The sequence below is a fragment of the Lygodium microphyllum genome, chromosome 10, assembly GCF_053477565.2.
Source record: "Lygodium microphyllum isolate KBCC chromosome 10, Lygodium_microphyllum_v1.1.10, whole genome shotgun sequence".
Classification (NCBI taxonomy): domain Eukaryota; kingdom Viridiplantae; phylum Streptophyta; class Polypodiopsida; order Schizaeales; family Lygodiaceae; genus Lygodium; species Lygodium microphyllum.
In genome coordinates, this window is record NC_141144.1 from 46,747,315 (window position 1) to 46,765,387 (window position 18,073).

General features: G+C 41.9%; 1 protein-coding gene across 5 annotated transcripts in view; it reads right to left on the minus strand.

The window, feature by feature from the left end:
* The window catches only part of LOC148029960 (uncharacterized), a 99,990-nt gene that overhangs the window by 44,358 nt on the left and 37,559 nt on the right, over positions 1 to 18,073 (minus strand). For 4 of the 5 annotated variants that reach the window (XR_015692113.1, XR_015692114.1, XR_015692115.1 and 1 more), the window contains exons 2-3: positions 15,279 to 15,346; positions 15,079 to 15,159 (exon numbers count right to left, since the gene is read on the minus strand). Coding sequence is in view for 2 of the 5 variants with exons in the window: in XM_087686240.1 (XP_087542366.1) it covers positions 15,079 to 15,159; positions 15,279 to 15,346 (149 nt within the window). In the remaining 3 variants the exon portion in view is untranslated. The remainder of the gene's footprint in view (positions 1 to 15,078; positions 15,160 to 15,278; positions 15,347 to 18,073) is intronic. The other variant, XM_087686241.1, reaches the window with a different exon arrangement.

The window sequence follows — 18,073 nt, forward strand, 5'->3', positions numbered from 1 at the left end:
GCAGCCTGCTGTGAAGTGGCCATTTCTTTCCGGCGCGTATACGTGCGCACGGAATCCTGGGGCGCGGTAGGCCCAGGATCCGCCAGGCCTGCATCCAACTTTTTACCTTTTTTGGGACGCGCCTCAATCCAGTCAGTGCGACGGGAGTCCACACTCAGGACCTGTTGTTTGCCTTTATCCATGACATGAGGAGACTGAAGGGCTTCCTGGGGCGTGGCATCAAGCAGCATGTCGTCCTTGGGCAGCACAACCTGCGCATCTTCCGAAGACGATTGCTTTTCAGGGCATTCGGCCATGAAATGCCCCAATTTACCACATGAAAAGCAGTGGCCCGCAAAGTTGCCCCATTTTAAGCGAAAATACAAAGGATGCATGCCCGAACAATTGAGGCGAAGCCACGCGGGCCTTTTCCTAGCCGTGTCCCATAGCATGCATAAACGGTTGCGGTTCATCGCCCTGAGGCTTGGGGAAACCAGCACTGTTCCCACAACTGCCATCACATCCTTCAACATGGGCCAATAGACCGCCGGACAATTTTCCACCTCCACCCACACCGGGCATTCGCGTTGAAGCAGACGCTGGAAGTCGGCCATGGGGCGCCATGGCACAACATGGACCAGGCGGCGATCAAAGAATAGCGGCAACTTGGACAGGAGCTCAGCGCGATGCGTTTCCGATTTCAGCAGGACCTCATAAAAGCCGCGAGGTCCAAGGAAGATCTCCTCAACAGACTCCCCTTGCAATAGATGGTGCAACCACTGGCGAATATGCGAAAGCACTGGGATCCTGCCAGTGAAGAAAAGTATAACTGCACGGTCATAAAACACCGAGGAGGATCACAAGACTGATTTGGGGTCCACCGTGGCGTCCAGCACATCATCCGTTCCCGCAACAGAAAAAGATTCGGTATTATGCTGGACATAATCGCCGAGCAGAGTATTGGCGAAGTCCAGCAAATGCTCCCAGTCAATTTCCTGCGAGTCCACAGGATCACAAGCCACTTGCGCATAGGAGCGTTCCGGAGGACTCATTGGCTCATCAAGCGTATGCTTGGAGCGTTTGCCAGCAGGCGGCAGTTCAGAACTCGGCGGCAACTCCTCCGTGCATGGCACCATATCTTCCGGCTCCTCTGCATCGGAATCAAGGCCAAGGGCTGCCAACGTCCGGTCAAGAAAATCCATATCCAGGCCAGCCATACTGCTGTCTTCACACTCGTCCTGGCAGAGGGCGAGCTAGGTTAGGTGAGGTCGATCCTGCGCAAGGACGGATTGCTGGTCCCCAGCTTCACGCAGGATCCCGTCAAGCCTGCGCTGCCCTGGGGGAAGGGGCCAGGCGGCGCGCAGGGCAGGACGGCGAAGAAATCACAGGGCAAGGCGACGCAGCACGCGGGCGGGTCAAAGACGAAAGGCGCGCAGGGGGGCGACGAAGGGGGCACAGGGGGTAGCGACAGGGGAGAGGTCAGGGCGGCGCCAAGCGCGCAGGTCAGAGGGGCGGCGACAGGGCGGGGCACGCAGGGCCAGACGGCCGCAGGGGCAGACTGGCACGCAAGGCCCGACGGGCGTAGGGACTCACAGGGTCAAACGGGCGCAGGCGGACGCGGAGGGCGGAACAGGACAGGTCAGACGACCTTCGGCAGGGCGACAGAACCAGGCGGCGCCAGCGCGATCGAGCTCCCTGCCATCGCCGTCGCGTCTTGCGTTCAAACAACTCTCTCTCTCTCTCTCTCTCTCTCTCTCTCTCTCTCTCTCTCTCTCTCTCTCTCAATGAACTAAATTCATCTCTCTAGGCTCCAAAAACGTTCTCCAATCTTGCATGACATTTTTGCCAACTAGCAGTCTTCTAAACCCATTTTTCAACATTATCCAACCATTTAATTACTTTTCAAAATTAAACAATTTTGAAAATTAATTTCAACCCTTTTGACCCTGCCCAAAATTAAATGTACCCATTCATAATTAAATTGGTTAGGCCATTTGCAACCTAGAGTGGTCCCCAACATCTATTGATCCTTAGACTGGCATTAATTAATTGATTAATGCTAGTCCCTAGTGTCATCACCGACACGTATTGGCCAAATAACTATCCCAAGGTCAAAATTGATATCAACTAACCCCCAAAACCCAGCTAGCATAGCTTATCATAACTTTTACATTTGACACCCACTACATCCTCGAGGTCCTTGGCTTGTTACCATGAAATAACTGGCATGCGCATCACATGTGCTAAACAACCTTGCACATTTGATTAATAACTTAATCAAATGTTATCAGCAAGATTAAAGCATCTCAAAATTTCAAGTCCCAACGACATGGTCACTTGCGTAAAGGTGGAGCAAACTATGTTAAAGGGTGGCATGCTCGGTACCAAAGCCCCATGGTGTACAGTGACTTGAGGGTAAGTGGATAGTACAAAGTTAAAGGGTGGCATTACCTATAACGATACACTGCAATGTGAATAGTAACTAAGTGTGAATATGGAACGGAGAATGAAAATGTGCTAGGAGCAGAAATGGAGGTTCCAACTCCCACTGTGAAGGATACGGATGTGGAGTGTAATCCAAGGTTTTGAAATGAAAAAGCGAGCAAATTGAAGTGGGGACTAGATTAGGATGGGATAGTAGGGATTTGAGAAGAGTGGCTTACATGCTCAAATGAAACAAAAGAGGTAGATACACCTAATGAAGGATGTGTGCTTCAAGAGCCCCCTCTATTGAAGTTTATATATAGAAAATCATCGTGATCCTGTGCACCGAAAGGAGAAACATGAGACAGTTTTAATTCATATGACTCAAAGGCATTGTACGGACCTGACACTGGGCCTAGCTGATATGAAGAATATGGGTCCCCAATCGTTCCAAATGTGTATGTCCTTTATGATTAGAGGGGTGGCCAACCTCACCAACCGGTCAACATGGAGTAGCAAAGCTAGTAGGAGGGGTGTAAGTTCGGCTATACGAGACGAGTAAGTACTCTTCAAACTCCTCTGTCATGAGACTAAAATCTAGAACAAAAAGGTGGGATGTCATCTTCCTCGCGAAGTCCATAATGCCTCCTCAAGGCCTCTGAATCACTCATGTGCCTCGCACAAAACCTAGCACTCCACAATATTCGCAAGATACACTTTACAAGAGCACCGGATCTCATACCATATGAAGAAAACTGTAGAGTAGTTGCTAGGGTTTGCACCAAAGAAACACAGTATATGACCACGACAAAAACATAATGATACAAACACAGACATGCAAAACTCAAACCCTAAATGCAAATCGCAAAACTCAAAACTCAAAATGCAAAAAACACAAACACAAACAAAGAGAAAAGAACTCTGACGTCAATGAATCAATGCAGTAAATGAATATAAGAGTGTACAGAATGTTCAAGAGAGAGTAATAGAGTGTGGAAGTGTGACATTCACCAAAGACGGATCTCGAGAGCTTTAAGAGATGAAAGAGAGCTAAGTAATGAAGGCCAGCAGGCTCGTCACCAAAACACAACTATTGAAGGTTGAAATTTGGTAAATGCAAGAATGTACCACTACAGAAGGTTGAAAGCTAGTCACCGAGGTAGAGAACTGTCAAGCAACAAGAGAGGTGTTAGTTCATATCGGCAACCCACTGGACAGTAACAATGCAAGTACTGCAATAGCCGCCTGGTGAGAGAGATGGCAAAAACCTGTTGCTTGGCAACAGATGCTGAAAACGCAAGCTAATTAGGTGCTATGATGATGCAACAAATGAAAATCTCCAAACAATAGGGCAATGGCTCGAAACAGGCCACCTACGGCAGGATAGCGATGAGCTACAATCGATGATAGCTGGACAGCAAATGGTAGGTGGTTGATGGTTGAAATCTGCACAGTAGAGTAAGAAACCAGCATAAAAGAATGAAGACTAAAAGTCTGAATGGGGACAACCTATCTATTTATAGATGTGGATGGACCCTCCCAAATTAAGGTTTCACAAAAAATCCTCTTGAGTCGTACACTGTTTCTACGTTTTTCATTAAATAAGCATGTTTTGAGGCTATGTAAGAGGCTAAGCAGCATGTAATGCATTTTTTACCTCCAACAAGCACATTGTCAATTGGTTCTAGGCGGCGAGTATCTATCTATATATACAACTTTGGCAAAGCTATAGTCCTCAAGCATCCACTCCCTCTGCGGCCACTAGGATCAAGTGCGGGGTGACTCTCAAGCTTGTAAGGAGCTCCAATGCCACTTATTACGTACCTAGGGTGGTCATGATCTATTCTTCACGATACAGGCAAGCAACCCCAAGTGGCGATACTCTCCTTCTCTGTGGCTTCTATCCCCCACTCCCCCCAAACCACCTTGAGAGGCTTATATATGTGATTTCAGCATGACTTTGTATTGGTTCCACCTAGTCTATTTAGCACATGTACTTCATTGTAATTTCTCCTGACTAATATAGCTAGCCCCTTTTTTCATGCCAAAAATGAAAAAAAAAAGTCAAGGACAATCTAGCCAAGTCATTTGTCCAAAATGCCTGATGAAGCGATGGTAATAGAAACATAAGCCAAAAAAATATCACACCTCATGTATGTCACAAAGATCAGGTCATTCTTGATTTATCTTGATCTTTTCAAGATCCATATAAATCCCTTGAGAATAGATTATATGCCCAAGATAGTTTATTTTATGCATGAAGAATTCACTTTTTTTAAAACCATTTATCAAGAGTTTATTTTGTCGAAGCAATTGTGGAACAATCTCTAAAGTATTGATAGTGCTCTTCTTCATTCTTACTAAAAACAAAAATATCATCAAAGAAAGTACCGATATGTATAATCTCTAAAAATGCACTCCATCATTCGATTAAAGGTTGCTGGTGCATTAATTAATCCAAAAGGAACCACCATGAGTTCATAAAGACCAAATGAAGTTCGAAAAGCAGTTTTGTATACATTTTGTGATATTATCCTAATTCGGTAATACCCACTCTTCAAAACAATATAGCTGAAATCTTTGAGCCTCCTAGACAATCCAAAATGTCATCAATTCTAAAAATAGAAAATAAATTCTTCACATTGATTTGGATGAGGAGTCGATAATCAATGCATATTTTGAATGTGTCATCCTTCTTCTGAACAAGAAAAACCAGTGAACAAAATGGTGAACTACATGGCCCGATTAGCCCATGATTGAGAAAGTCTTTCACTTGCTTTCTAATTTATTCTTGCTAAGGGTCACTCACATTATACCCATCAGTGTAGGTCCTAGACAGTAACAGGGGGATGAGAGAAAGAGGAGGGCTCGCTAATCACGAAGGATCAATGATGGATAATGTCATAAGGACATGTATTTTTGAAACCTCACTTAATATGTGGATTCATTTTTAATCACATGATTAAGTAAATGATGCACATATGAGGTGCAATTGGGGTTAAAGTAAATTTACGAGCCCGAGATCCAAAGAAATCACGAGATGTCAAAGGCAAAAGTTACTATAAGTTATGCCGCACAGATACTTGGTGGTCTCTGGTGTCGATGTTGGCCTAGGTCATCCATTTGGCCAGAAGTGCCATTTGGTGACACTAGAGAAGTGACGTTTAATGGTACCTAACGCCCATCTAATGGTCAAAGATGGCACAGAGACACTCAGGAATGAAAGTTGCCTAGCCAATTTAATAATTGGCCAATCAGATTATTTTTCAGGACACCGAAATAATTATTAGATTAGTTTTCAGTATTTTAAGACTGAAAATTAATATTTAATTATAAAAAATGCTGAAAAAACCATATGGGAAGATTGCCACTTGTGAAAAATGCCCATGCAAGACTGAAAAACGTCTTTAGAGGCTGGAGAGAGGTATTTTTATAAATTCTCCCTGCAAGAGAGAGCGAGGGGAGGCTGTTGGTCTGATTTGCAGCAATTGGAGGACCTTCTGAGGCAGCCAAGGGCAAAAAAAGACCAATCAACAGCAGGAGGCAGCATCTACATGCTGTTGAGGCAGGGCAACAACAGTAAATGATTGATTTTCTTCAGTTCTTTGCATCCACATGCTAGTGTGGCAAGGCAACAGCTGCACTTGACTGATTTTCAATCATTCTTTGCAACAAAACTCTGAATTTTCTCTCTCTACAGCTTTCTCTCTCATCTCCCAACCATTTCGCAGCCTTGCTCCGAAGATCTCAGCATTTGGACTCTTGGAGGCTGAGAAATTGCAAATTTCTCTGTAGTGAAGCCTAATTTACAGTAGAAATTGGGGTTTAGCAACAACCTCGAGAATCGTGCCAGAAATTGGGAGTTCCAAGACTTGGATTGAGCAGGGCTGAAGCTGTTTTTAGCCTATTCAAGTGGAGGGACCAACAAATAATTGAATTTGGGGCATTTTTCATTTCCATCAAAGCGGGTGAAGGCCAATTGAGTGCCCAAATCAAGGGGCAAAATAGATTGAAGACTTGCCGGTAACTTTGGACAGCAAGGGGAGTTGAAATACCGAAAGGGATTGGGAGAATCCCATTGTAAATCAACTTTTTCTTCAATAAAGCTAAAGAAATACCGGAAGGGGTGCCAATTTAGGGGCCAATTGGGTGTGCATTGTCCAAGATCAGTAGGTAAATTTGTATTTTCAGATTTGCATTTATTGTTTGCTGCTGTAATTAAGTTGTAATCAGGGACTTACCACCCATCCACAGAAGGAAGGCTGGTTTCAGATAATGAGAGTGGGAGGACATGCCACCTATCTATAGGCAAAAAGTGACAAAACCATAAATATAATCAAACCCCCAAAACTGGCCAAAAGTGCCCAAAAATAAATGTACTGATATGCCATTCATCTAAAGTGTCTAAAACACACAAAATGACGAACAAATACAATGTAAGAACTCCTAGTGTCCTCGTATGACGCAGACTAAGACTCAGGCTAGAACCACAAAAACACACGACTCCTAACCCCCCTCTCAAATCCTAGATGTGGAGCTAGGCCAAAGGAGATGCGGATCCGAGGATGGAAAGAAGAGTGTCAATGCCGACGAAGTTTGTCAAGGAAGAAAGCCAGCCAAAGAGCAAGACCCCCCTCTCCATATAAAAATCCAATCAAACGGAAAGCCACCAAAGGGTAAGGGAAACTGAGAGACCTCGAATAGATCACTCCTGAAAACTCCAGTTGAGGATGGATAAGCCAAGCTTCTAACCCAGCTAAGAGAATAGCGAGGAACTATCAAAGGCGCCACAAGCTGCATAGAAACAATAGGGACCAAGGGCCAAGCAATAGGGAATGGTAGCTCAATGACGAAGAAAATAGAGCCCCACATAAAGGAAAGGCCCAAAGTAGACTAGAAACCCCGAGGAAACTCCTCACGATCCTAGGAAGTCCCCCTCTAAAACACAAAGGCCAAGAAATCCACAGCCACATCACCAATTTCGTCTCTCTATGAAAGGAATGGGAGATAAGAGGAAACAACCAGAGGAGACGGTAGGGGATGGAATGGACCTTGTTGGATAAATGGTACACAATTGAGAATGAGTGGGCCAATAGAAAGTTGCCTTATAAGGCCCTGTACAATGGAAGGGGAATAGCTAGCCTCCCCTCCTACCAAACTACCACAAAAGTGGCTCCTGTAGAAAAATCCTCAACAAAGATAACCGTCTCGATGAAGAAAACATGGGTCCCAAGGCTAGAAAAGCCATAAATAAAGAGGAGAGGGAAGCCCAACTGCGGAACATATAGGGCCTTGCAAACACATCTCAAACAGACAATACAAGCATGGTGCCTTCATCACTAATAGGCAACATAGAAATGTCACCAATAGTGACAATACCCTCTAACGGACGGAGGTCCTACAATAAATCACCTCGAGGAGTCATAGGACTCAATCCACCAATGTCAAGAAGCCAAGGCTGCTTAGAATATGAGACAGTCAAAGAAGGCTTATCCACCCAATAATGTATAGAAAGATCGACTCGGTGGTAATAGCGAGCAAGGAAGTAGAGGGTAGACGAAGGCTTCATTATAGATTAACCCTTCACATGAAGGTGAGGGTATCTCCTTTAGCACTTTTTCTCAGGGTGCGAGGTCTTCCCACAATGAGAACACGTGGGATATCCTTGACGCTTCCCCACAAAAATCTGTATCAGCATCAAAAGATGACTCCAACTTCTTTCTTTTCTATTCCTTCTACTTGGCTTGTCATGTACCTGGAGATAAAGATACATAAGCACGGCTATATACACAAGCTCCGCAAGAATTTGTTGCACTGAGATGCACATCATATTAATCACCAATGGGACTAGCTCCTCCCAAGTGAGTCTCTCTTGGCTACGAGAAGTAAGAAGACTGATGTAGAACACATCATATGTCGCTGACAAAAAATGTGAAAGAAATATCACAACTAGGTCCTCCGAAGAAATGCCCATACCAAGGGATGCAAGCTCATCCTGTAGCTCCTCCAAGCTATGGATGTGATACCTCATCGTAGCGGAATATGCAACAAAAATATGTCGTAGCTCCAACTCGAGAGATAAGCGATGTCCAAATGTCTAGATCCAATAGAGAGATATCGATCTCTACCAAACCTCTGCAGTGATGTGGATACTTCTAACATATACAAGTAAGCAGTAGCAAGGAGATGAGACAATGAGGAGGGCTAACTAATCACAAAGGATTAATGATGGATAATGAGAGTGAAAAGGCATGCCACCTATATATAAGCAAAAAGTAGCAAAACCCTAAATATGATCAAACCCCTAAAAATGGACAAAAGTTCCTAAAAACAAATGCACTAATGTGCCCTTCATCTAAAGTATCTAAAACACATAAAATGATAGACAAATACGATGTCAAAGCTCCTAATATCCTTATCTGACTTAGATTGAGGCTCACACACACGAAATGACCACAAGACACACATGATTGCTAACATTCACAACTTTTAACAAATACATCACTGACAACATTGATTATCATTAGTCACTTGGACTTATTGTCGGAAACTTTACTTTGTTCTTTGTTTGGACATTGCTTTACTATGTGACTTATATGCCTATATTTGAACACTTCCCTTCTTTCATGAAGTATTACTTTTCTTCTTCAAAAAGTTGCTTGGCTTATGGATATAGATTGAAGTGGAATTGAGAAGCGTTTAGAGGTGCATAGGGCTTCATTTTCTTTTGATTTAATTATTGCTTTTACTATTGTTTTTGCCCTTCTTTTGGGGATGAATACTCCTCTCATGATCAAGCGCTATCTTCTCATCATTCTTTTGAAATGATTTGTTGCCATTATGCTCCACTTTCCATGCCTCAATATGGTCGATGAGTTCCCTAAGACTAAAACAATGATAATGATTAAGAGCAGTATCAAGTTTAAAATGCAAACCTCCTTGGAACTTTCTAAGCTTTTCAAAATTACTAAATTTCTTGAAATGTTGAACCTTTAAGAGTAGCTTCCAAAACCTCTTTGTGTAGTCAACTGTCTTCAATTGACTCATTCTTCTTTTGCCAACACCGATCTCATTCCATTTTTACATCTCTTTTGAAATGAATAGAAAAGAATTGACCTTGTATCATGCGAACAAAGAACCACCAAGATTTTGGGGTAGCATGATTGTATTCCAACCCCATCCACTAAGTGTAGGCTAGGTCCGTCAAATGTAGAGCTACAAACTTAATCTTTTCTTTTTCTTTATATTTGTCACAACCATATAAATTTGAAATTGACGATAAAATTAAAAAGAAGACTAGAATATGGGGGTATTTGATGGTGGAGTGAAGGATAAAGATGTAGATGGATAGGGCCAACTTTACATTATCTTCACCTACTATATAAGAGTTTACAATCAAAAAAACTGATGTAGAATGAAGAAAAATAAGCTCTCTTTATAGAAGAAAGAGAAGAGCTAGTGCAAAAAGAAAAAGTGAAGTAACTCAAGACAACTGTCCAACCACATATTATGAGGTGTGACAAGTGCAAGGACACTTGGAAGCTTTTGTGACAAGTGTCATGACACTTGCCTCTTGTCTATAGCCTTCTTTTTTGGTTGAGTACTATCGAGACTAAAAACAACCAAATTTAGTAAGTATTTGCTAAAACACAAAACTTACTATTTTAAGAATATAATCCCTATTTTTAAGACTAGCATTAGACCAATGCGGGACTCCTAAAATTGATGTACCCCCCCATATGGGTAGCAAGTCAAAGCTCTTTAAGAGTACATTACAAAAACAGTATTAAAATCTTCATATGAGTTTTCTATGGAAAGACACGTGCATTTTAAGCTTTCAGCTACATATACACAAAGCACAAATATTTCATGATCATGCATATAGATGATTATAATCGTTTGGTCTAGCGTATCTAGCCCACACTTAAAGGCATTAATCCTTTCTATGTGCAAGCCTAACCTTGATATGCTTAAGTTCTTGTCACAAGCACCCAATCGGATCATATAGGTGAAAGTATACACTACGTTTCTTTAATCCACTATGTGGGTCTACCATAACCTTTGACCAACTCTAATACACCTTTCTTTATATCTAGTAAGTGCAAAGGAAATATATTTTTAAAAACAATTAAATATACAAAATAATAGAAAGGATACAAACTCTTTTTTTGTTGTGTTATGACAAGGGAAAGGGAAGTTCTATGTGTCAAAAGAACTTGGTTGAGAAAGGTATTCTCCATCAATGACTACACTTACATGCCTAAGCAAAATGGTGTGGCTGAAAGGAAAGAAGCCTCTCTCGTGAAGATGGCATGATGTATGCTAACTCATAACAAGCTAACCCCAAAATTTTAGTCGAAATCCAAATGGTATCATATGTTCAACATATAAACTTAATTGCTACCCCACAGAAGGATTGGTTGAACATGCACCTTATGAGGCTCAGAATGGTCAGAAGTCAATGGTGTCACACATGAATGCCTTTGGTTGTTTAACATATGCTTTGGTGCAACAACCACAAAAACATACATTGCAAGTTAAAGTTTTCAAACACCTTTCCATTGGTTATAGTAACAAAAGTGAAGGGCGTTGGTTGTACCAAACGAGCAAACGTTTTGTCACCAAAGGATATGGTATTTGCTAAACATACTCGTCGGCCCTTCAAGGACTACAAGAATCGGCCAAATGTTGGTCCAATGGATATGGTTGACAATTTGCCACCATTATTTCAGCAAAGAGCACCAAACTTGGGTCATCATCAAAAACCTATTCCGGATATACAGCGGCAAACACATACTGAACAGCAATGTGATTTGATATGGACTTTGACTAGGCTTGAGATCTATATGAAAGTTGACCGGCCTTGAAGTTCAAATCTTCAATTGGCATGCATGAGACTCAATTGGTAGTAGAAATTAGTTGCCTGGTTGGAATCATACTCATATGGTTGATTGAATTGGGATGGGGGAAATGAATAATTTCATACATGTATGGAAAAGAATAAACATACTTGATCATTGTGTGATTAAAAAATTGGGGTCCTACATACAAAAGATATGTTGTTTTTGCAAAAACATGTCGTATGCAAGGACAATAAAGTTTGAAAGCTAAAATTTAAAGTTTAAGGTTTTATAACTCTTTAGAAAATGAAAGTTGACCGGCCTTGAAGTCCAAATCGCCAATTGGCATGCATGGGACTCAATGGGTAGTAGAAATTAGTTGCAGGGTTGGAATCATACTCAAATGGTTGATTGAATCGGATGCGGGAAATGAATAACTTCATACATGTATGGAAAAGGATAAACATACTTGATCATTGTGTCATTTAAACATTGGGGTCCTGGATACAAAAAATATGTTGTTTTTGCAAAAACATGTCTTATGCAAGGACATTGAAGTTTGAAGCTAGAATTTAAAGTTTAAGGTTATATAAGTGTAACAAACCCCTTGGAGTGAATAATATGGATGTATATAGGGAATGGTAGATCAATCCCCAAATGGTATAAAGACTAAAGCCTTGCGAAAGGCTTCAAACTTTTCTCTCGAAAGAGCTCTAATAAATATATTTTCCAAATTGGCCTATGTAGGGATATAGATCAAGTCAACCTCAGATGCTTATTGCTAGGGATGGGCATGAAGCGTGCCGATTAAGAATCCACAAACTGAATATTTGATCATGTATTGCACAGGTATAAAAGACAACCAACAATTTCCTAATGTAGAGAGAGGTATCAAATGGATCTCATGTAAGTGTAAAAACCTATGGCTTGTCTCAAATACAGTAGAGTATAGGCTTGCAATCTTGCATTTGAAAACGCTAAAGGAGCTGTTCAATGTACTTAAACTGTCTCAAAACAATGCCTTCCTCAAGTGTAGTAAACTGTATGCCAAGATAGTAGTACAAATGGCCAAGGTTTGTAATACCAAATGAATGTTGTAATTCAGCCTTAAAGCCTGCAATATGCGTCTCATGGGGTCTAGTCATCAATAGCGTATCATCGACATCAATAATGAGAATTAAGAGATCATCTCCATTTTTGTGGACATATAGCGTGCTCTTAGTGTGAGTGTTACTAAAACCAAGAGCAATTAAATGAGCATGTGTCTTCTCGTACCATGCAAGGACTCCCATGTGCCATTATTGTCAATGGAATCCAACTCTGACTACATGGCTGCCATCCAATGCTTATCCTCCAAAGCATCCTAATAAGAAACATGTCCCTTGTTGCATGTAGGAGCTACAAGTGCTTGCACAACCAAGTTACTCTGTGCATGTGAATGGCTAATCTAGTTCTATTGGAAAGTGGAACGGGCTGTTTACTTTCCAACAATGTATCCAACATCTATCTAGGAACTCTCGGCCTCTCAAATAACAGCCCTCTCATCAGTATCTACATCATTAATAGTGCCCTAATCAATGGGTTGAAAATCACCATGTGCTTATTAAAACACATTGACACCATGGGAGAATAGTCACACATGTTTTCTATTGGCCATCACATGATACTAGTCAGCTTGAAGGTGTGTGTTTCTCTCTATCATGGTTGGGACTTGAGTTAAGCGAGCACCCCATTATGATTTTTGTTGTGCTTGTGTCTTTATGGGTCTCTTGAAGGTTTAGGGTTTCCCAAGAGTCAAATCCCTTGATAATACTATCATGTTCTACTCCACCATATTGAGCCACCATGATCTCTAGCCACTCACAAATAGCCAACTTCAATGCACAATCTATCCAATGCATGGACTAATTTCTTTCAACTTTTGTCTTCACTGATCCACAAGTTGAATTGCTATATACATCCATGCCCTTACTCTGAATCTACTAGTGTCCCATACCACAAGGAGGTGCTCCAAGGAGCAAGGAAAATTAAAGTCTTTAATTTTAGATAAATTATCATGCATTTCGACTTTTGCCAAGCTTACACACCCCAGTTTCAGCCATCCATCACAATACCTTATTCTCCAATGCCGCATTTGGAATGCCAACCTGCCATACTCCCTCCTACTGCTCCATTGACACATCCTCACACAAGAGAGATGTGCTGCCTACTGTAATGCTCCTACTGTCCTCAAAAACACTGCAGATTTACAATTTGTTGCTGACAGGCCTGCTACATCTGTGCTTCAAGCTTGCACTCTTCATAGCCAACATCAGGTCCTTCATTGCTGCTGGCCTTTGCTGCCTATATAGGCCCCGGTTCTCAGCATCACCAGTCATAAACACTCCCAATTTCCTTGCTAGCTTCATCTTGCTATTGCAGCAGCACTCTCCTAAAATGCATCATGTCTTCTACAATACTTATCCTTGTTTAAAAGATCCAAATACTTGGAGTAAAAGCTTCATGGAGTTCCAGAATCCCATATGGAAATAAGTAAATTGCATGAAATCATGTGAAGTCCCGAGTTCCATTCTTTCACTAGACTTTATTTGACTTGGAATGTAATTTTCCTCATACACTTGGACTGCATGAGTATTAGGTCATAACTATCCCAAGGGTGATGGCTTAGCAATTAGCATTTGCACCCATAATCGGGTTGGCAGTTCAAGCCTTCCTAGGTGTATCAATCAGTTGGACACCTATGTTCACAAGGTGAAAGTGCAGGCTCTAGCCAACTTGACACTTCCAAGGGTCTGTTGAGCTAACAAAACTAAGGTGCACATTAATCTCAAGTTATCATGCATTAATGCCTACTTTTAATCCTTAAAGTAGCCCCAAAAAAGCATTACCAAAAATAAATGGATTTTTTCTTAAAGTAGGACAAATGCCCAAAAAACCTCTATAAATAGAACCTAATGTGAGCATCCCAATGATCCTGATCATTATCAGCCATCAATGTTCTTTGACATCTTACATATTCATCATCTGCGATTGCGCTTTCCGCGAAGGAGGGTAGCCAGCTGATGCCTTCATCTCCTCCATACTCTACTGCTTGTGGAGGTTCCATACAGCTAGAAAACCTTGCCTTGTGTTTTGCTGCCCAGAGTTACCTCACAATATCCCATCTCCCAAAGGCTGCGTTTGATTCCCTCCTTTGCTGCCCATGACATCATCATCACCAGTGGACTGCTACTACTGCGTTCTGTGACCCATCACAAATATGACAACTCTCAGAGCTGTTCTCAGCATCTCTGACACCATCTCAGCTCACCCCTGCCCTGTTCCTTGAGACAAGGAGGTTCAAGACCCCCATGTATCATTCTCATATCATTCATCTCCATTGAGCATTCTACAAACTGGGTTCATCATGTTGTCATACATTCTGCGTTTTTCTGTAAGTTTCCAAGCATTTCTTTACAAGGTTCTCCTCCTTGATAGGGTGTCTCATGATGCTCCCAATGTGATCAAGGTTCTCCTCCTTGATAGAGTGTCTCAGGATGCTCCCAATGTGATCAAGCTTTATTGTTCATTTCACTTGTAAGCTATAATCCTATGTGGGCATTGGAAAAATGCCAGCATACCTCTTGCCCACCCTCTCAGCTAATATTTGAAGGGGAGACACCCTCCATTGTGAGCATTCAGCTGTGTGTGTGTGTGTGTGTGTGTGTGTGTGTGTGTGTGTGTGTTATAAAAAACTGCTGCATGTCAAGCTAGACTGCTGACAAAAATGTCAACTTCCGAGAGCTCCAAAAATTCCACAAATAAGATAAGAACAAGCTACAAAGAAAACACGCACCTGAACTGAATTTTCTTTCTTCGAATCATCAACAGTCTCAGATAAGGATGCTGATTTCATTTGAAGTAAAACCTCAAGTGTCTGCACGAGAAAACATTGGCATATTTGACAAAGTAATCTATTGATTGAAATCCCTGTTAGCTGAAAGAAAGGATAAGGAGACTTCTGCTGAGGAATTAGTATCCAGCAATCCAGCATACCTTTTCCACATCCCCTTTGTAGTGGCCTGCAAACAAAATACAATACTTTGATATGGCCACCAGTTTCCCTGTGAGGCATTCACATCTTTTCAGGAAGTAAAGCTGCAGCAACACTTTCCCTATGATGCATTAACTAATATTATTTGACAGAAAGCTTGCCAGTGATTGTAAAAGTTGACACTCATCACTTAGCTTTAAATTGTAAATTTCAATAATAGACAGACTCTGTGCTAAGAAGACTTATAGCAACAGAAAATCGTGGTAAACTAGTAAGCTACATGGATACAACCAGAAGAATAAGCCCTGCAGAATCCAGTGTTAAGTCTTGGTTTCTCCTATATTACTAAGTCTCATATAGCCATTCTACATTGCTATGTGCTTGGGAAGGACCTAAACCAAGTCCTCCATTCGATTATTGCTGCTTAATGTAGCAACTTTTAAGGCTTTGTAAAAACGTGCATGTGAAGCAAATGAAAAGGCGCTGTTCATTTAATCTTTCAGCCACATGAATAATCTGAAAGATTGGTTCTGTGACTATTAGAATAGACAACAGCAGAATACTCAAGAAGGTCAATCTCAACTCAAACCACTTCTTTAATTCTATTATGGTACCAAACCCATTACACACAATTCCAAGCATGAAACCAAGAGCCTCCCTAGTAGGTCAACGCTGGTGCCTGAACAATTATGCTTGGATAACACACTTGCATGTGAACTTTGAGCCTAGTTCTTTTTGAATAATTTAGAATCTTATACATGTTCAGATTGATAAGATTCTCTAGAGCTTACAAAAGCGTCAAAGATCTTAACATTACACACACACACACACATGTTGTGCTAAGAAATGCACTTAGCCACTTAAACAGCCCCAAAACATGCTTATTTTAGGCTTATTTTAGCCATCGAGAAAGTTATGTGGGAGAGGATCTAGAACCCTAATTTTCTATAAATTGGCAGCCAGTCCTCCACTCTTTCACAATCTCAATTTTGCAAGTTTCAGGTGTTACCAGCTTGCTGCCCACACCCCGGTCACGGAGGACATCTCAGCCCTTGCGGCCCATCACTGTTCCCTACAGTTTGGCGCCTGTTTCCAGCCCTCCACACCCTGATTGCTGCTGTTTCTGCCTGGCGACTGACTGCTGTTCATCTGCACTGCTGTCATACAGCCTGCCACGCTAGCAAACTGCTGCGTTTGCAGGCTCCAGCTGCCGCCCTGACAGTTTTCTCTCTCCTGTCTGCAGTCACTGCAGTCTTTCTCTCTCCTGCAAGCTGTCATGCCTGCGTTTTCAGTCTTTCTCTCTCCTCTGCAAGCTCCGTTTTTAGTCTTTCTCTCTCCTACAGGCTGTCCTGCCTGCGTTTTTAGTCTTTCTCTCTCCTCACTGCTGTCTGCATCAGATCCAGCTTCTCACTGCTGCGTTTGCTAGTGTTCGACATCCGGAGGCTGCCTTGCTGCGATTCGGGATCCGTTCGGAGTACGACACACTCTCTAGCTCATTACCCCTGCTCTGATCCTAGAGATACAGGAGTTCGAGGTTCAGTATTCATTCACTGCATAGTGTGTTTGCTGCATGAGCATCGTATTATTAGTAGTCATATCATTTCATTTATTCACTGTGTTCATTGTCTCTGAGTTACTCTAACCCTAACCCTAACTGTGTTCTTTTTATCAATCTGTGCTTTGTCGTATGGTTTCTGTTTATGTTTCTGTGTTAGGGTATTTTTCTTTACATGGTATCAGAGCCTGGTACTCTCTGAGAAACCTAGGCCTTTGATTTGAAAGCTCTTCGCAAGAAGCAAGAACAACAATAGATTCAAATAACTTAGAACACATCAACACCGATTCAATCTCCAGATCAGCCTATGCCGAGAACCGAGCGAGAGTAGGCCGATCAGCTTGCTCCACAAAGTTCCGACATGGTGGGAGAAACATCTGAGTACATGGAAGAAAAGATAGGCAAGCTGACCTCTGAGAAATATAGACTGATCATAGCCCATCGACAAAAGAAGATTGAGAAGCTTGACCGAAGGATTGCCCTTCAAAAAAAGCTTCTAAATGAAGGTATGCATGGATTTCACTCTTCAGATGTTGCACGTAAGTCTGATGATGTTGCAGGGCCGTCGAGACCTCCATCAGGGATGGGCCCCCCTCTTGGAGAGCAAGATCCGGAGTATGTTCCATTTTTTCAGACTCCTCCGTCCTCTCTGGTACAAGGTACTTTTAATTCGTCTTTTGTGCCTTCTTCTTTTACCTCTTCTGTTTTGCAATATATTGGTAGAGATCATGTGGAAGAAAGAGTCCAGTCTCTTGACTACGGAAAAGGTCCTCTAGAGGACCAATTTTTGTATGTTAACACACGTCGCGGGGATTATAAGAAAAAGTCAGGTAACTCTTCTTCTATCCTTCCTTCATTTCCGTCTACTTCACATAATCAGAATGAATTTGGTGTTCCTTTCCCTTCATTATATGGTGTATCATCATCTTTACAGTTTCATTTTCAGTCTTTAAATGATAAAAATAAACAAAAAGAATCTGCACCTCATACACCTCACTTTCAAAACCCACCCATCCCACCACATCCTTCCGCTACTTCAACACTCCCATTTACACCATTTACATTTCCATTTCAGACACCTCATGTCGCACTGCACATCACTCCAAGGGGTTATGGAAACATAGGCACATCCTTTAAGACCTCATCCTTCCCTCAACCGAGTAGTGTTCCACCTACCTCATACACACTTTTGGGATCATTGCAGTCTGGATATCCCACTCAATCTCTCCCGAGTGTAGATCA